The sequence below is a fragment of the Perca fluviatilis genome, chromosome 22 (assembly GCF_010015445.1).
Source record: "Perca fluviatilis chromosome 22, GENO_Pfluv_1.0, whole genome shotgun sequence".
In the NCBI taxonomy this organism is placed as follows: Eukaryota; Metazoa; Chordata; class Actinopteri; order Perciformes; family Percidae; genus Perca; species Perca fluviatilis.
This window is the reverse complement of record NC_053133.1, coordinates 19,537,366-19,552,921: the sequence shown is the minus strand read 5'-3', so window position 1 is coordinate 19,552,921 and position 15,556 is coordinate 19,537,366. Positions and strand designations below refer to the sequence as shown.

Sequence of the window (15,556 nt, the reverse complement as noted above, 5' to 3'; positions counted from 1 at the left end):
TAGCCTATTTGAGTTCTCTTTGGTATTATCGCTCTAAGACTTAAAGAAATCTGACAGCTGGAATTAAGTGTAAAACAAATGTGAGTTCTTAATGTTCCCAAGAGAATTAGAACAAACTGTTAGAGCTCACTCCGCTTTGCCAAAAACCTCTCTAGTGGTGGGTGGTGACGCCTACGCCTTGTTCACTGTTTTATCCTGTTAAGATTTTTTACTCAAATTACATAATGGACCAATGGCTGTTGTACCGCTGTTGCTTTTGTGAATTATTCACACTAGAACTTGCTGCAGTCCTTTTGTGCCCAGCCATGCGGATCTGCCCTCTTCTCACAGTGACTCAGAGGTGTTTCCTTGCCCACATTTTCCACCTGTGTTTTCTTACGGTATTCTGTTACAGGCAGGTGTTTAATTAAAGGTGCAATATGTAATACTGACAGCTAGTGTTTAAAATAGTTACTGCAGTACAAATTAAAAATACTGGAGAGAGTCGTCTCCCCCGCCCCCTCCTCCCAAGACTCAAAGTTCATGGAGGTTGCCAGGCTGAGACCAAGGGGGTAAGCTTCTCCTCACAACGCGTAGCTCCTATGGCGCCATTTTGATGCTAACAAGCACTCACCCCCCATTAGCATGCTTTTGACTGCCATTCATTTTGACGTTACTTTGACAGCAAATAATTTTACATCTGAAGCGTTTAAAGACTCTATTTGTTCATTGTTTATTTCTAAAGAAACACGACAACGTATAAAAGGCTCCATTACCTTGTACCTCATGGTATGGCTCCGTAGCAGACGTTTTTGTAAAAATAGGCTAACGATTGTGTCATAACCACGCGACTTAATGTCGCACAGTAGAGGAATTAGCGTACAGTACAGGAGTAGCTCGCAGGCAGTTTCAACTTACATTAGCTGTTAAGTTTAATTAGTAATGTTAACTAGCATTTAAGTTAGCAATAATAAGCCTGTGCCTATGTTATCTCCTTACATATACCTGTGCTTTCCGTCTATGCAAGATTCGGAATGACTGAGATTTCTCTTAGCACAGCTACCAGAAGACTTACAACTTTCAGACAGGTTGCTCACGTCACATTTACCTCGTCTCTCTCAGTTGGAGGCTGCGCAGTAACGCTCAGCTATCACCGGAAAAGTGCTTCTAATATCCTTCACTGGTCTCCGTCCAGAGCAACGGGATCTGTTGGTCCATTATATAATGTCTATGGCTGAGACCGGAGCATCCAACAGTGTTGCTAGACGCTTGTCTCACATAGCCAGACATTACTCCACTGCACAGCAGAGTAGCTAATGTCAGATGCTGGCTATATTGACATAAAAGCCCGTGCTCACGTGGAACTCTGTACCCAACTGACAGACACACTTTTTCGGCTTAGAATTATGGTAACAAGCACTAAACACACTGCAAACTCACGGTCCTCTCTTCTCGATTAACAGCACCCCTCTCTTGGCTTCAAATAACTCACTGTTGTCGGCTACGGCCGCTGAACAGGCTACACATTGTAAACAGCCGTGGCCCGCTTGTCTGGTCCTCCGGTAACGTTAGCAGTTAGCAGGGTTAGCATGGCGGCGTTACCAGTCGGGATCACCTTACTGGCTGTTTGTTACAGTAAATATATTACATATTGGACCTTTAATTCAGGTTTATGTACATTTAATGTTTTCTATAAAGTGCTAATCATGAAACATGGGGAACAGATGAGAATACAACAAAGCTCTGTAACGCTGTACTTATGAAGAACAGAGCTTTGAGCTAAGTGCTAACAACAGCATGCTAACATGTTCACATTGCCAATGATGACATGCTGATGTTTAGCAGATATAATGTTTTCATCTTGGTTTAGCATGTTAGCATACAGTGAGTATAGCTGAGCTTTATGGTAATGTCTTTAGTTTTTACTTTAGGTATTTGGTCATTAACCAAAGACATTGCCCTCCTTAAAGCCACGTTAGTAGCATGGCTCAAAAGGGAATTCATCAAAGTTAATGAATCTGCTGGCATCCAACATGAAGCCCTCCTTTCTTGGTTGGTTGAGTGTTTGAAGAAGCAAGCCACATTTTTAAACACCCTTCCAAGTATTATCATATTTTATGAATATATAGGGCAACATTATAGAAGTTTATATTAATAGATTTTGTCACTCCTATAACAATTAATTGGCTTACTTCTATTTGGCTTTAGAGGATGTAAACATGTTGCTATAGATTGAGTAAGTTCTTCTGTAGTCTACAACTTGAGCCCCATTTTCTTTGGGCTATATTTTTTAAATGTTGGCATGTTAGCAGACAGCTGTTACTGGATTATTTTGATACTGAAGAAAACTTTTATTTAGTTATTAGGAGCGTCTTTTTTTTCTATGATTCCTAAATGGCTTTATGGATTTATCGCACTGAATCTAAGAATATGTGTATGTAATATATGTTTTAACTACAATAACACCAGCATGCACCTCGTATAGTATCTTTTCCTTGCAACTCTCCCCCTTCAACTCTAACACACCGTCTCAAAGTTTGAAAATACCCTCCTGGTATAATATCTTTAGAAGCTGTCTCCCTTTTTTTATTGGAAACATGGCCAAAATCAAATGATTCAAGCAGTCAATTTCCTTTTCCTTTAGCATTCCAGTTGAAAAATCAACTTGAAAGTTTTATCATGATTTCAGAATATCTACTCTACAGTCAGTGTATTATCCACTTTTGTAGCCTGCCTCCAGTTGATGCCGGATGCCAAAATGAGTTGTAGCTCCCACGCTATATTAGCACTGGCTGCCTCAAGTCCAGATTTGATTTTACATTTCTAGGCATCTGCAGAGCTGGCTTACAGGATGATGGATTTGTTGTTTCCTCATAGGACTGCACTCTGAACAGTGCCTGTAGGTTGTTCCAGGGTAAAAACGTCAAATAAAAGGTTTTTGTGGTTTTGGTTACTTGTTACTGAACAAGCTTCACTGTAAATAGTAGTTAGATGACTATGTGGTTTGAAGAATTCCCCTTAAACAAGCATTAAAGGGCTCTATTTTGAGAGCATAATTTACTTGTTTTTATACATACATGATGTGATAGTTTCAGGCCAAGTGAAGTTCAGTGTTCAGGCCAAAAATAATTAATTTTGAAAGTCAGATATCTTTGTCAGGGATTTAATTAGCTGGGTTTTTAGCTGCCTGGTTATTTTATCTATAAGCAGTTTCCAGAAAATGTACTACTGTATACTTTACCAAGATATACGAGCTGAAACAATTACTGCAACTATTGACCATAATATTAACCATTTGAGTAATTTCTCGACTAAACATTTAACTCATTAATCAAGAAAACAGCTGGCAGACCTATTATTAATGGAAATAATAGTCAGTTGCCGCCTTACAAGATAAACAGCATTGATACCGCAATGTAAAAATGACATGTACTGTTATAGAAGATTTTATCCATTTTGCATATGTGAAGCAGACCTAGATTTGTGTTATGTAATCGACAAAGTTATGTGGTTTATCTGTATTTTAAGCTTGTTGTACGTCTATAAGGTGCTCTACCAATTAAAACAAGAGTCAAAATAATCACAAACATGAAAGATTTTCTAAAACGATAGTCGTCACGGCTCGAAATACCAGCGTAGCTGCTGCTGTTGTGTGTGTGTGGGACAGTTACTGCAGTCAGTGGTACAATATGTTCATCCCACTTAACCTAATTTCTCTCTGTGTGCATGCACTCTCTCGCTCTCACGCTCTCGCACTCTCTCTCCACGTTACTCAATCACCAGATTACAGGATGCTCTCACTCTCTCACCCTTTTCATCCCTACGCTGCCAGTGAAGGAGTGCGGAAAGGCAGGGCTCAGCAGGCTGCATTATGTCCTGCTCAGACATGGCAGCAGTGCGAGCGATGCTGCTCATTCACACAAAAGACTCCAAACACGCACATGCGGCCGCGCTGTCCCAAACACTGAACCCACACAGGGCTCAGACAAAATGTGGTTAATCTCCCATCCGACAGGCGCTGTCAGCCAGACAAAAGGACAACACATGCATGCATACACACGTATATGCACATACACATGCACTCATGCATATGCTAACACACATGCATCCACGCACGTGATAAAAGGAGCAAATTGAAACGGCATGTTGGCGTCATAAGCTTCAGAAAGCTTTGTGTAATAGATTAAAGTTTGCTGTGGAGCTGAAAGTCTTTTTTAGCTGTGACTCTGTAAATCTCTGTGGATTGGCATGTTGTTGGATTAGCTCAGATTATTTTTTATTCATTTGTTTGGTGAGAGCCCTGTCTGAAGACTCCTCGCTTGTTTGAATCCTCAGACACCCAAGACTGAGCATACAGTCTACAAAGCACTTCCTCTTGAGGCTATTCTCTCTTTTTTATGATGCTAATGCGAAATATTTTTCATAATCTTTTTGAAACTTTATTTAGATCAAGGCAGACGGCATGGTATTCTCTTGTACTGCAAGTATGTTAACCAGTCTGGTCCCCACTCCCACAGTGTCAAGGCATCCTTGGCTCATACATCAAAGCCTTCATAACTCACCCAGATGCGATTATCATAACTCAAAGTGTTCATATTCTAAATGTCCATGGCAAAGCAGAATTCTTTATTCTCTGTATAACAGCTCTGTCACGTTATACCTTATTAAGCAAAACAAAAATCCTTTAAATACCCTGAATTTCAACTTGAACTTGAACTCTGCACCTCTCTTTGCTTTGCAGTACCTCATCAAAGTAAATGAGATCAAGACCAAGAAAGGAGTGGACCTCCTCCAGAACCTGATTAAGTATTACCACGCACAGTGCAAGTAAGTACCACCTTAATCCCCCCGAACCCAAATGTGTGAAGCTCCCACTGAGAAATGTTTTTTAAAACACGCCAAAGAAAATGGTTGCTCTTGATGTCATTTTTCTATCTCCTGTGTGATTCACAGATCTTGAGGGTGCACAGTCGTATTTATGGCTCTCATAAATATGCACAGGTCATTATAGAGATATCTTCTGACAGCTGTGGGGTTTGGTGGGTAAATAAGTGGGCACTCTCTGTGCCAGAACCGCAGCTCACAACGCCCTGTGACAGAATGACAAATTTTCTCTCAGCGTTGCTAGGTCCTGTCATAACACTAGGACCAAACAATATACTTCCCTGTTTAATATGTTCAACCTGGGCCTTGATGGATAGAAAAGCTGCAGTGGTGATGGATTAGAAACAAAGAAGCAGTCGATGGAGAGCGGAGGGACGGGTGGTTGACTGCTCAGTAGTCTCACTTTGCCAGACCCTCCTCCAAAGCGCGCTGAAGGAGGGTCCGGCTACTCCACATAGCATTCGGTGATGGGAGGAAAACGTGCTCTGGTTTATTGGCATTTCTTTAAACCAATCAGAATCGTCATGGGCGGTGCTAAACTCCGCACAGATCCGCTGCAAAATAGCCGTGCGAGAGAAAACTCAGATTGGACAGATAGTCTAGCTAGCTGTCTCAATTTACCCTGCAGAGATCTGAGGAGCAGTCAAAAATAGTCCTCATAAATCCACCAAATTTAATATTCCAACACAACACATGTATCTGGCGGAATTTCCTGCAGCACTGGAGCAATCCCGGAAGTGGAACGCGAAGGATATAGACTAACTGCTCACAGTCCAAAAGAGGAAAACTATTTATCTTAATTTGTACCATCTGGACCAATTCATTTAACCAATTAAGAAAGGCAATTAAAGGGAAATTTGGCCATTTGTCAGCCCGGCCCAGGGAAACAAAGACTCTTGCAAGAACAACATTGGTGAGATGCTTATGTACAGCTTTCCAAAAAACTTTCAAGTAACAGAAATCCTCTCGAATCATCTTTTATTGGCAGTCAATAAAAAAAAAAACCATTTTATTTTATTTTAGTAACTCACAGACACACTACTTGTCCAGCATGCACACACAAAAAATCAAAAGTGAGCTACAGCTTCCTGACTAGCATAATCAAATTGGCGTATACACATCAATGCGGCAGGAATGTCAGCTGCCGGGTCAACCAGGATGCTGCTATGCAGTTTGACACAACACCTACAGGAATTTCCATTGGACTACGTTCAGTGCTTATTTGAAAAAATATATTTTTTATATTTCCCAAATTGCCCAAAACAGAGGTGGTGGGTAAAATGATATCATGACCAATACTGATAATGGTTGGTATACCATAATTTCCCATTAGATAATGAATAAAAGTAATGCTAAATACACGTATATCTATATTGTGCAGTAAAATTTGCAAAAAGTCAACCCAGGTGAATATTGTCTTTACCTGCAGCATCAACACTTTAACTATACTATGCTATACTATACTATAATAACAGACAGGCTTTTTAGTAATCGACGTGGAGCGCTGGATGGAGTGGGAGGAGAGATGTGGGATCCTCGATGCACAGATTAAAAGAAAACAAGCAGAGGAGAGATGTGACAGAGAAAATATAAGCAGAGGAAGGGAAATGTGGGCAGGGGCTGGAGAGAGGGAGGTCATTAGTGGTGATTTGCAGCTGCAGTGCTGCATCGAGGTGTGTAACACTGACAGATCTGTGATGGATTTCAGGATGTGCTAAGCACCTCTGCAAATCTGCCGTGGACACGGCCAGCTATGATTTCTGTGCCAAGAGCCAGAGGCGCCAGAACGAGCCGAGCTATACATTAAACATAAACTGCACCAATCTCCTCTCTCTATGTGACCTTCACAGTGGCCAAAAGCAGCACAGTCCAACACCTGCCATATGCAAAGTAGTAATTCCCATAAATGGCTGGCTTGTCTCGTATTTATTCCAATGCGTGTTAACGTCAGTGAGATTCACATGTACCTTCCTTTTCCAGTTTCTTCCAGGATGGCTTGAAGACTGCGGATAAGCTGAAGCAGTACATTGAGAAGCTGGCAGCTGATCTCTACAATGTAAATATGCACATCTTTACCTTTTCATCTCTTCCTATGCTTTTATTTGGGCTTTTATTTTTCAGAGAATCAAAGCTGATCTTTTGCACATCTGTACATGCATACGTGTACTTTGACTGTGGTTACTGTTTTTTCAATAGTTAAATTTGACAAAACAATCTGAATTCAAGGTCCACTTACTAGCTATTTCCCAAATCTCATGCATTTCTTACAGTATTCCGTAAATTAATTTTGCTCATACTGATGCGATAAAAGCTCTTGGAAAAAGGCTAAGTAAGTGGACTTTAAATTTAGATTTTTTGGGGGGTAAAATTGCTGTTTCCAAGATCGAGAATGAAGTTGCATTTTTAATACAGTTTACTATTCAAATAAAAGTATTTGCATGAGCCCTAAGAGAACCGACTTACAACTGTCATGTTTACATAGATCACAATCCTTTATTGAAAAGAGAAATAGCTCAGAATAGCAAATGTAGCACAAGCAAACATTTAAAAAAGATGAGACCACACTGACTGCTCACCACTATGTCTTACTTGCATTACTGCTGTGCTTTCCCCTGAAGCAGCAGTTATATCAGGATACAATGCTCCTGCTGTTATTATACTGCACGAGGGGAGATAGCACATCTGCAGCAACTGTCATGATTCAGAATCTCCTGGAAAGTAGTAAACCTCACATATCCAAAGATGGTAACGCCTGGGAGAGTAGAAGTCAGACAGAAGATCCCCACACTGTACTGATTGCTCCCAATAAATTAAATTTAACAGAGCAACATTTCAGTCTAACAAAACCTGAGACGTGGGAGCTATCATTACAGTGTGTGGATCTTCTGTCTGACTTCTGCTCTTTGTTTTTGGATCTAGCACCTTAAATTTTTTGGGGCATGTGCTTTCTTACTGTTGGTATAAATAAACTTTAAATAAAGTAATGGCAATCTAGTTATTTACAAGAGGTATTTTTTATAAATGCAATAAACGACTATGTAAACACAGCTGGTAATCTCTTAGTTCTGCTGCTGCCTCTTTTCCTCAACCTTGCATTTGTCCTCCTCAGATCAAACAAACTCAGGATGAGGAGAAGAAGCAGCTGACTGCCCTGCGGGATCTGATCAAGTCCTCCCTCCAGCTGGACCAGAAGGAGGTAGGCAGGCCACATTCAGAGACACCCGGCCAAATTTAAACTTGTAGCAGGTGAAATTCTTACGAGGCTAGCCCAAAGTCAGACACATGGGACTAAACACAGCATTAGCAGACCTCATACCAGCCACGTTGCTCCACGTGCCACACAGACAAGTTAGAAACTTGACACTCCTATCCCACGTTTTTACTACACACCTCCTCTCACTCTGGCCACTACCAGGTTTGGAGCTTGTCTCCTGCAGCACAGAGCGAGTGTCCAGTGCTGTACCATGCTGGTAGCCAGTGTGTGGTAGGCTTTGCTGGTGACCAGTGTTGTGCCTCACTGGCTGCTCAGTGGAGAGCCACTCACTGCCCGACTTAACACCACGTCACACTTAAAAAAACACTTCCAGCCCCGGATTTACTTATAAAGAATTGGCTGTATGTTTGTTTTCACACATTCACTCTCAGTCCGCTGTTCTGCATGACACAATTTTTTTTTTTGTGTTTGATTTACAATTCCTGTAGCGTCTTTTGGTAATAGCACACACGGTTAGCACAACATTTAGGAAGTTAAACACATGAGATTGTGGTTTTGGTCGGCACACGGGCGGGCGGCACACTCTTTCACACCCACCACCTGCACCTGAGCTAGATCTTTCACACCTCTCCCCTCTATCTCCCCCCTTCTCTCTTCTGCTTGTCTGGAATCAAGTCTAGAAGAGTAAGTTCTGGTGCATGTTAAGCATGCTGGCATCTGTCTGTTCTGCTTGACAGTATAGTGGTTTGGCCCTTTAGAGGCTTCACAGCATGCCTTATAGTTTTATTCCTGGTAGCACTTAGGTTTTTAGACGAGACCATGGACTTTGTGGTGTGTTTGTGTGTATGTTGCATGTTTTTCAGCAGCCTCTCTATATACCAAGTGTTTAACATTGGTATTTTGTGTTTGCGTGTCTGCACGTATTGTGTGGATTTGGACAGGACTCACAGAGTAAGCAGGGTGGCTACAGCATGCACCAGCTGCAGGGAAACAAGGAGTTTGGCTGTGAGAAGAAAGGTTACCTGCTGAAGAAGAGTGATGGGTAAGCTAACACAGCCATTATTTAAAAACACTGTAGAGCGCCATTCATGTTGCTTTAAAATTTAAAGTGCACACAGAAAAGAAAGACATAACAAGTCCTTTTTTAATGTGTGCCCCCCCCCTTTCTTCACAGGCTAAGGAAGGTGTGGCAGAGGAGACAGTGCTCAGTGAAGGGGGGCATGCTCACCATCTCTCATGCCACAGTGAGTATGAGACAAATACACACACACACACACACACACACTCACACACTTGTGCGGATCAAAGGGAGAACATCTTGCGGGGAGGGTTTGTTGGGCTTTCTCAATCTGGAGGCTGGCAGAGTGGAAGTGACATAGATGGGTTGTCATGGCAACCCTGTCTCCCCCTTCTTATCACCCCTCCCCCCCTCTGCCTGCTGCGCCTCGGTGACTCATCTCAGAGCGAGTGTGAGCGCACTGTATACGCTGGCACGTCTGTAGGGTCGTCTCTGCTTTCGTGCAGCTGCAGTAGCTGCTGTGCAGTGTGATGTTTTCTTTCCTGTGTGGATGGCAGGAATCTAAATACTGAATTCAAATCTGAATTAACTCTATTCCACTGTCACTGTATTCTAAAATGAAATAAAATGAATGAAATATAATGATATCATCCAAAGTATTGTTAAAAGAAGCCCCTGAAAGATGTCGGAGGAATAGTTTTTTTAACTGATGTCCACAAAACAACAAGTTAACTTATCCACCCCCCCCCCCCATCTGATTGATAACCAGCAAAAGTACTATAAATATCATTCAAACTAAGATGACCTGATTCCTATCATTGTGGAGGCTAAAACAGGCTGGGTTGCTTACACGAATAAATGAGCCCCAACAATAAATAGATGTGGTTAATTAACACTTTTGGTATAAACTTAGATTTAGTTTTTTAGCCACATTTCTGTCTCTTGTAGTCTCGTAATAGTTATTAAATCAGTAAAATCTGTTTCATTTCATGTGGGTGATTAAGAGTTCTGTATTTTTTGGAACTGTCCGGTGCTGCCTGTTTGATCACAGATAAAGGAGAGTTTTAGTAACTTTCCAATTTGAGGAACGTCAATGAGCTGGCTTGTTGGTTGAGATGGTAAGCCTGGTGAAGTTGGCACTCAGAAGGTTTTTTTTTTGTTTGTTTTTGTACAAACAGTAGACACTGCTGGATGTACCATGGCAGAGAGGTTTAACTCTGGCAATGCATTTTTATTTGTCACATTTGCTGTTATTATAGTGTTAGGATGTGAGCGTGATTTGAACCTTCGCACAGCCGCTGCCTCAAACATGATAACATCCTTTGTGTCTGCTGTTAGAATCTCAGGGGAAGTGGTTGTCTCAACTATGATATGAAAGGTTTCCCTTTGTTCAGTTGAGCAATGGAGGGACTAAGTCTTTAATCTGTCACTCCTGGTAGTTATACCAGAACTTATAATAATGTATTTCTGTCTGAATGCGGTTTCAGCCTTTGTGGCAGCTGAACTCTAGGTGACTCTAGTTGACATGGCGGGTTGCCAGCAAGCCAGCCGAGCTCCACGGCTCATCACAGCCTGTTAGCATTTCATTAGCACGTGCCCTGGCCCCTCCTCTGCCCGGGCACTGGCAGGAGACAATGCTCTGTATACATGTGCCAACTGGGCCCAGTATTAAAGTACACAGCCAGCACGGTCCAGTTTCTTAACAGTAACAAGAGGCGTCCTGAGTTCAACCCATTGACTGTAAAATGATCAGTCTATGGTTCAACCTGAATTCTGTAGTTTTAGTTAGTGTGAATATTCAAATGCCTGAGGTATATTTGGATCACAGCCCTAGTGTTGAATAATAGATAAGTTGAGAGAAAAATCTACAATCATTTTATTAAGCTGAGCTGTAGCTCAGGTGCTAGAGCGGTCGCCTACCAATCGGAAGGTTGGTGGTTCCTCAGCCACAGTGTATGAATGTGCATGAATGGTTCTTGTACTATGTAAAAGCGCTTTGAGTAGTCGTTAAGACTAGAAAAGCACAATATAAATACAGTCCATTTACATTCATCATGCAAAAATGTTGTTGCTTGCAACTTCTTACTTTAAATATGATACTTCACTGCTTTGCTCTGTTTTATATTATTGTAAACTGAATATGTTGGTGTTTGGACTATGTAGCTAATAAAAATGCCAACCATTTGGTGGTTCCAGCTTCTCAAAATCTGAGTATTTGCTGCTTCTTTTTGTTTTAAATTATTGTAAATTGCGGGACGACCTCTAGGTCACCCAGTAAGAGCATTCGCCCCATGTTGGCTGAGTCCTGTAGCGGCGCAGGGTTCGAGTCCGACCTGCTACCCTTTGCTGCGTGTCATCCCCCATCTCTCTCCCCTTTTCATGTCTATCCACTTTCAAAATAAAGGGAAAAGCCCCCAAAAATTATCTTAAAAAAAAATAAAAATAAAAGATTATTGTAAATTGAATATCTTCTGGGTTTGGACTGTTGGTTATTGTATAAATCTAAAGAACAATAACTAATATATAGAGAACCTTGTGTGTAATTAAGTGATTTGTTGTGATTGTATATTTCCTGTCTGATCCGCCATTGTGACCCTTATCTTGTTTGTGCTCCACAGTCCAACAGGCAGCCGGTCAAACTCAACCTGCTCACCTGCCAGGTCAAGCCGAGTACTGAGGACAGGAAGTGCTTTGATCTCATTTCTCGTAAGTTTTACTACATGCCAGAATATATGTTAGTATGAGACCGTTGGGGAATTCCTGCCTTTTTATAAACATCAAAGAAAGTGAATCCGCGGACAGACTATTTTTATACTGCGTGTTCCAACAGGTACCACACAGACAAGTGATATATTTGAATAATTTACTGTAAGCTGTCTGTTGCTTATAGTATTATAAAATGCAATGTAAGAAATTTGCCTACTTAATGTCATCGTTTCTGTATTCAACAGATAACCGGACATATCATTTCCAAGCTGAAGATGAACAAGAGTTTGTCATGTGAGTGCTTCAGAGTAACATTGCTCAGAAAATACACTAAAAAGAGCATTTATCATGATTTCTTAAGGTTTATGAGTTTACCCACTTCAGTATAAGCTCCTCATATCTTCTGAACACCTTTTACCTGAATCCAGTGAATGAGTTTGTGTGTGATTACAAACTGTCACCTAATGGTTTTTATTAGTGCTGTCAAACGATTAAAATATTTAATCGCAATTAATCGCATTAATGTCATAGTTAACTCGCAATTAATTGCATATTTTTATCTATTCTAAATGTCCCTTGATTTCTTTTTGTCCCATTATTTTTTTCTCATTTTGATGCTCTTATCCACATGGAAAAGTGGATCGCCTTGCTTTGTGCAAATTCTTTTTTATTGAAAACAACCTTTGCATATACTATAGTGTTCAATTTCACACTAATATTCTAACTTGGACCCATTTAGCTATGGCTGCAGTAAGTTTGTTCTTAGTTGTGGTATCCATGTGCTTCTGTCTGAAGTCATCCATTGTCGCCTGGCTTTGACGAGGGGGCGGAGTATTCTCATCAGCTGTGTGCTTGGCCATCAAGTGATATTTCAGACTGGACGTGCTGCGATGATAGCTCACTTCACAACGACAAAACACACAGATCACTTTGGTCTTGTCAATGGAACCATTTGGCAACTTTTTAAAAGTAAACTTTCCATTCAGAATCTTATTGGCATCCATTTCGGCGTCTCGCGCTCGCCATCCACTCAAAACGTAACGTTAGCCTACTACTCTTTGGCCGTCTTGCAAGCCCAAACAAGTGTGTGCGGCGTGCCTGTTGTTTTGTTTCCGGTCTAGCTAGATCCGGTGTGGTGTTGTAGTTTTTCTAACGTTACTAGTTGTTACAACAGCATGTGAAAAAAGGCCAAAAAGAACGTTAATCTCACGATAAAACAAATTGACGCCGTTAAAATGGGTTTGTGTTAACGCCGTTAATAACGCGTTTAACTGACAGCACTAGTTGTCTTTAATGGACGGGTTCGTTAACGGCTGCTCTCATACTTGAAGACAGGAAGTTATAGAGGGACTGTTGAGAGTGGGTTGCAGTGCGAGGATAGCAGTGGGATTTGTGGTCTTCAGTAATTCAGGTCGCTGTAACCTCATACTGTCGTTTCCCACGCAGTCCCACGCATGCATGTCGGTGGGCAGGGACACACACATGCACAGACACTAGAATTGAAGTAATTCAACAAATGTTTTATTAAAACATAACACAGCCCCGTTAAGCTTCATGTAGACTTTGTTTTTACAGCAATGTAAGCATTGTTATGATGGCTATGTAAAAACATGTCTGTTCTAAAGGGGTTGCTCTGTTCACCCCTCATAGTAAAATCTTGTTATATGAAACAATAAGTGATACCTGTTTGTGATTACTGCAGATGAATATATAGTTTGGTTGTTGGCTAACCAAACAGCTAGCTTGTTTTGCGGGCTTGTGGTCCTAGAAGTAGATCCCAATGCCGTAAACAAAATAATTAATCCAGGGGGCTAATTTCTGTTTCAACTTTAGGACTCAGAGATAAGCGTTTGAAAAAGTAAAAGTTTATTTGGAAAGAATATGTCCATGGTAATATATTTCCCCCAGATATATTTTTATTTTAGTTTTGCGTGAATACTACAAGTTGAAAAACATGAAGTGAAGTGAAGAACATGACAAAAATCTCAGGGTGTGGACTTAGAAAGATGTGAGCTTACCAGACTTACCAGGCTAGTGCTCCAGGCCACATTAGCCGCTACTTACATAAAACACCCGAATCGCCGACTGACCTGTGGTCGGTTGAGTGGCATTGTGGGTAATGTAGGTGCCAGGTTTTGACAAGGAAATAAAGTGTGTGGAATCATGAAAAGATGATATTTCTGGTTCTGTTGCATTGATTCAGATACTTATGTCCAACAATGTTATTGGAGTGCAATGCTAAATCGACGGAGTACTTCTTTAAGAAGTGATCAGGCTGACCCTTGAAATTGAAGGTTTTTATATTATTGTATATAACTTTTGTATATCGAATAGCTAATATTAACATTTCTCATTTTTATTATGTCTGCTCTTTCTTTAAATTCACAATAATCTAAATTATGGACCTAAAGTGCCCAGAAACACACTGACCTGTATGCCATCATACTAAATCTTCTTGAGCTGTCTAAACTCTCTTGAAACACACTTTAATTTGTGGCACTTTTCTGTCTCACTCTGATGCCTTCCTGTGGTTGAACACTCTGTATTCCCATGTACTTGTCATCCTTTGGGATCCATCTTTCTGCTCCTCACTGCTGCTTCTGTCACGCACTTCCAACTGCAGCTGCAGCCGCAGCATCTTCATGGCATTTTCCATGAAATATTTAGTATTCCATAAGGCTCCTGCGTTGTGCAATCACGCACCCCCTCAATTAGGCTGGGAGCATATTATGCATGTAATACACACAAAGGCTTTGGCTCAGCATCTGTACACATGCGCATCTGTGGATTAAAATATCTTATTTTTTTCTCCACACATACAGATAAACCGACAATCTAACACAACAATCTAACACGTGGGTTTGTGTGCCTACTCCCTATCTGGCCTTTGCAGACAGGGTTGAGTGACAATGACAGAGGAAGTGCTGACATTAGGCTCATAAAGCTGTGTGTGTGTGTGTGTGTGTGTGTGTGTGTGTGTGTGTGTGTGTGTGTGTGTGTGTTGTGTGTGTGTGTGTGTGTGTGTGTGTGTGTGTGTGTGTGTGTGTGTGTGTGTGTGTGTGTGTGTGTGTGTGTGTGTGTGTGTGCAGTTCAGTGGGTAGACAGATTGTGCGTTGTAGACAGCTATGTTTGATCACCACAGTGTTGTGTGTGGGGGTGCATGTGTGTGCATTTTCACAGTAAATAAATCTGCAAGCACAAAAAGACTGTTGAGGAACTGAATCCAAAATGAGGACGTTTTGAGACCCCTAATTTAAAAAAGAGCCAGCTCATGAAATAGAAATAAGAAGAGTTGAATTAATGTTACTGTTGTCATCTCACTAGTTATAGAAATATGTTCTCCATACATCTTTTGTGCATTTTAATGAAGAAGAATGCATTTCTGTTTGGACCAGTTATACAGACAGTAGACTTTTGTTCTTTCCAGACAATAATTATATCAAATGATTATAGGAGTTTATGGGTATCAACATCTTACTCTTTCATTACTATAATAACATTTTTTATTTATTTATTTATACATTTTCTAGAACATGAATGATTAGTCGATTGTCAGAAATAACTGATTCATTGTTTAAAGTGCCCATATTATGAAAAAAATCCCTTTTTCTTGGATTTGGGGTGTTATTTTGTGTCTCTTGTGCTTCCACACACATACAAACTTAGAAAAAAATGAGTGAGCTGTTCAAAATCGGCACGGCTTTCTACGTTACAAGCCGAAACGAGCTGGCTAACCGCAACCGTTAGCGTGCTAG

General features: G+C 40.9%; 1 protein-coding gene across 1 annotated transcript in view; it reads left to right on the top strand.

Moving 5' to 3' along the window:
* The window catches only part of asap1b (ArfGAP with SH3 domain, ankyrin repeat and PH domain 1b), a 66,919-nt gene that overhangs the window by 32,527 nt on the left and 18,836 nt on the right, over positions 1-15,556 (top strand). The window contains exons 7-13 of the mRNA XM_039789579.1: positions 4,721-4,806; positions 6,844-6,919; positions 7,973-8,059; positions 9,019-9,119; positions 9,252-9,321; positions 11,714-11,801; positions 12,047-12,095. Coding sequence (XP_039645513.1) covers positions 4,721-4,806; positions 6,844-6,919; positions 7,973-8,059; positions 9,019-9,119; positions 9,252-9,321; positions 11,714-11,801; positions 12,047-12,095 — 557 coding nt within the window. The remainder of the gene's footprint in view (positions 1-4,720; positions 4,807-6,843; positions 6,920-7,972; positions 8,060-9,018; positions 9,120-9,251; positions 9,322-11,713; positions 11,802-12,046; positions 12,096-15,556) is intronic.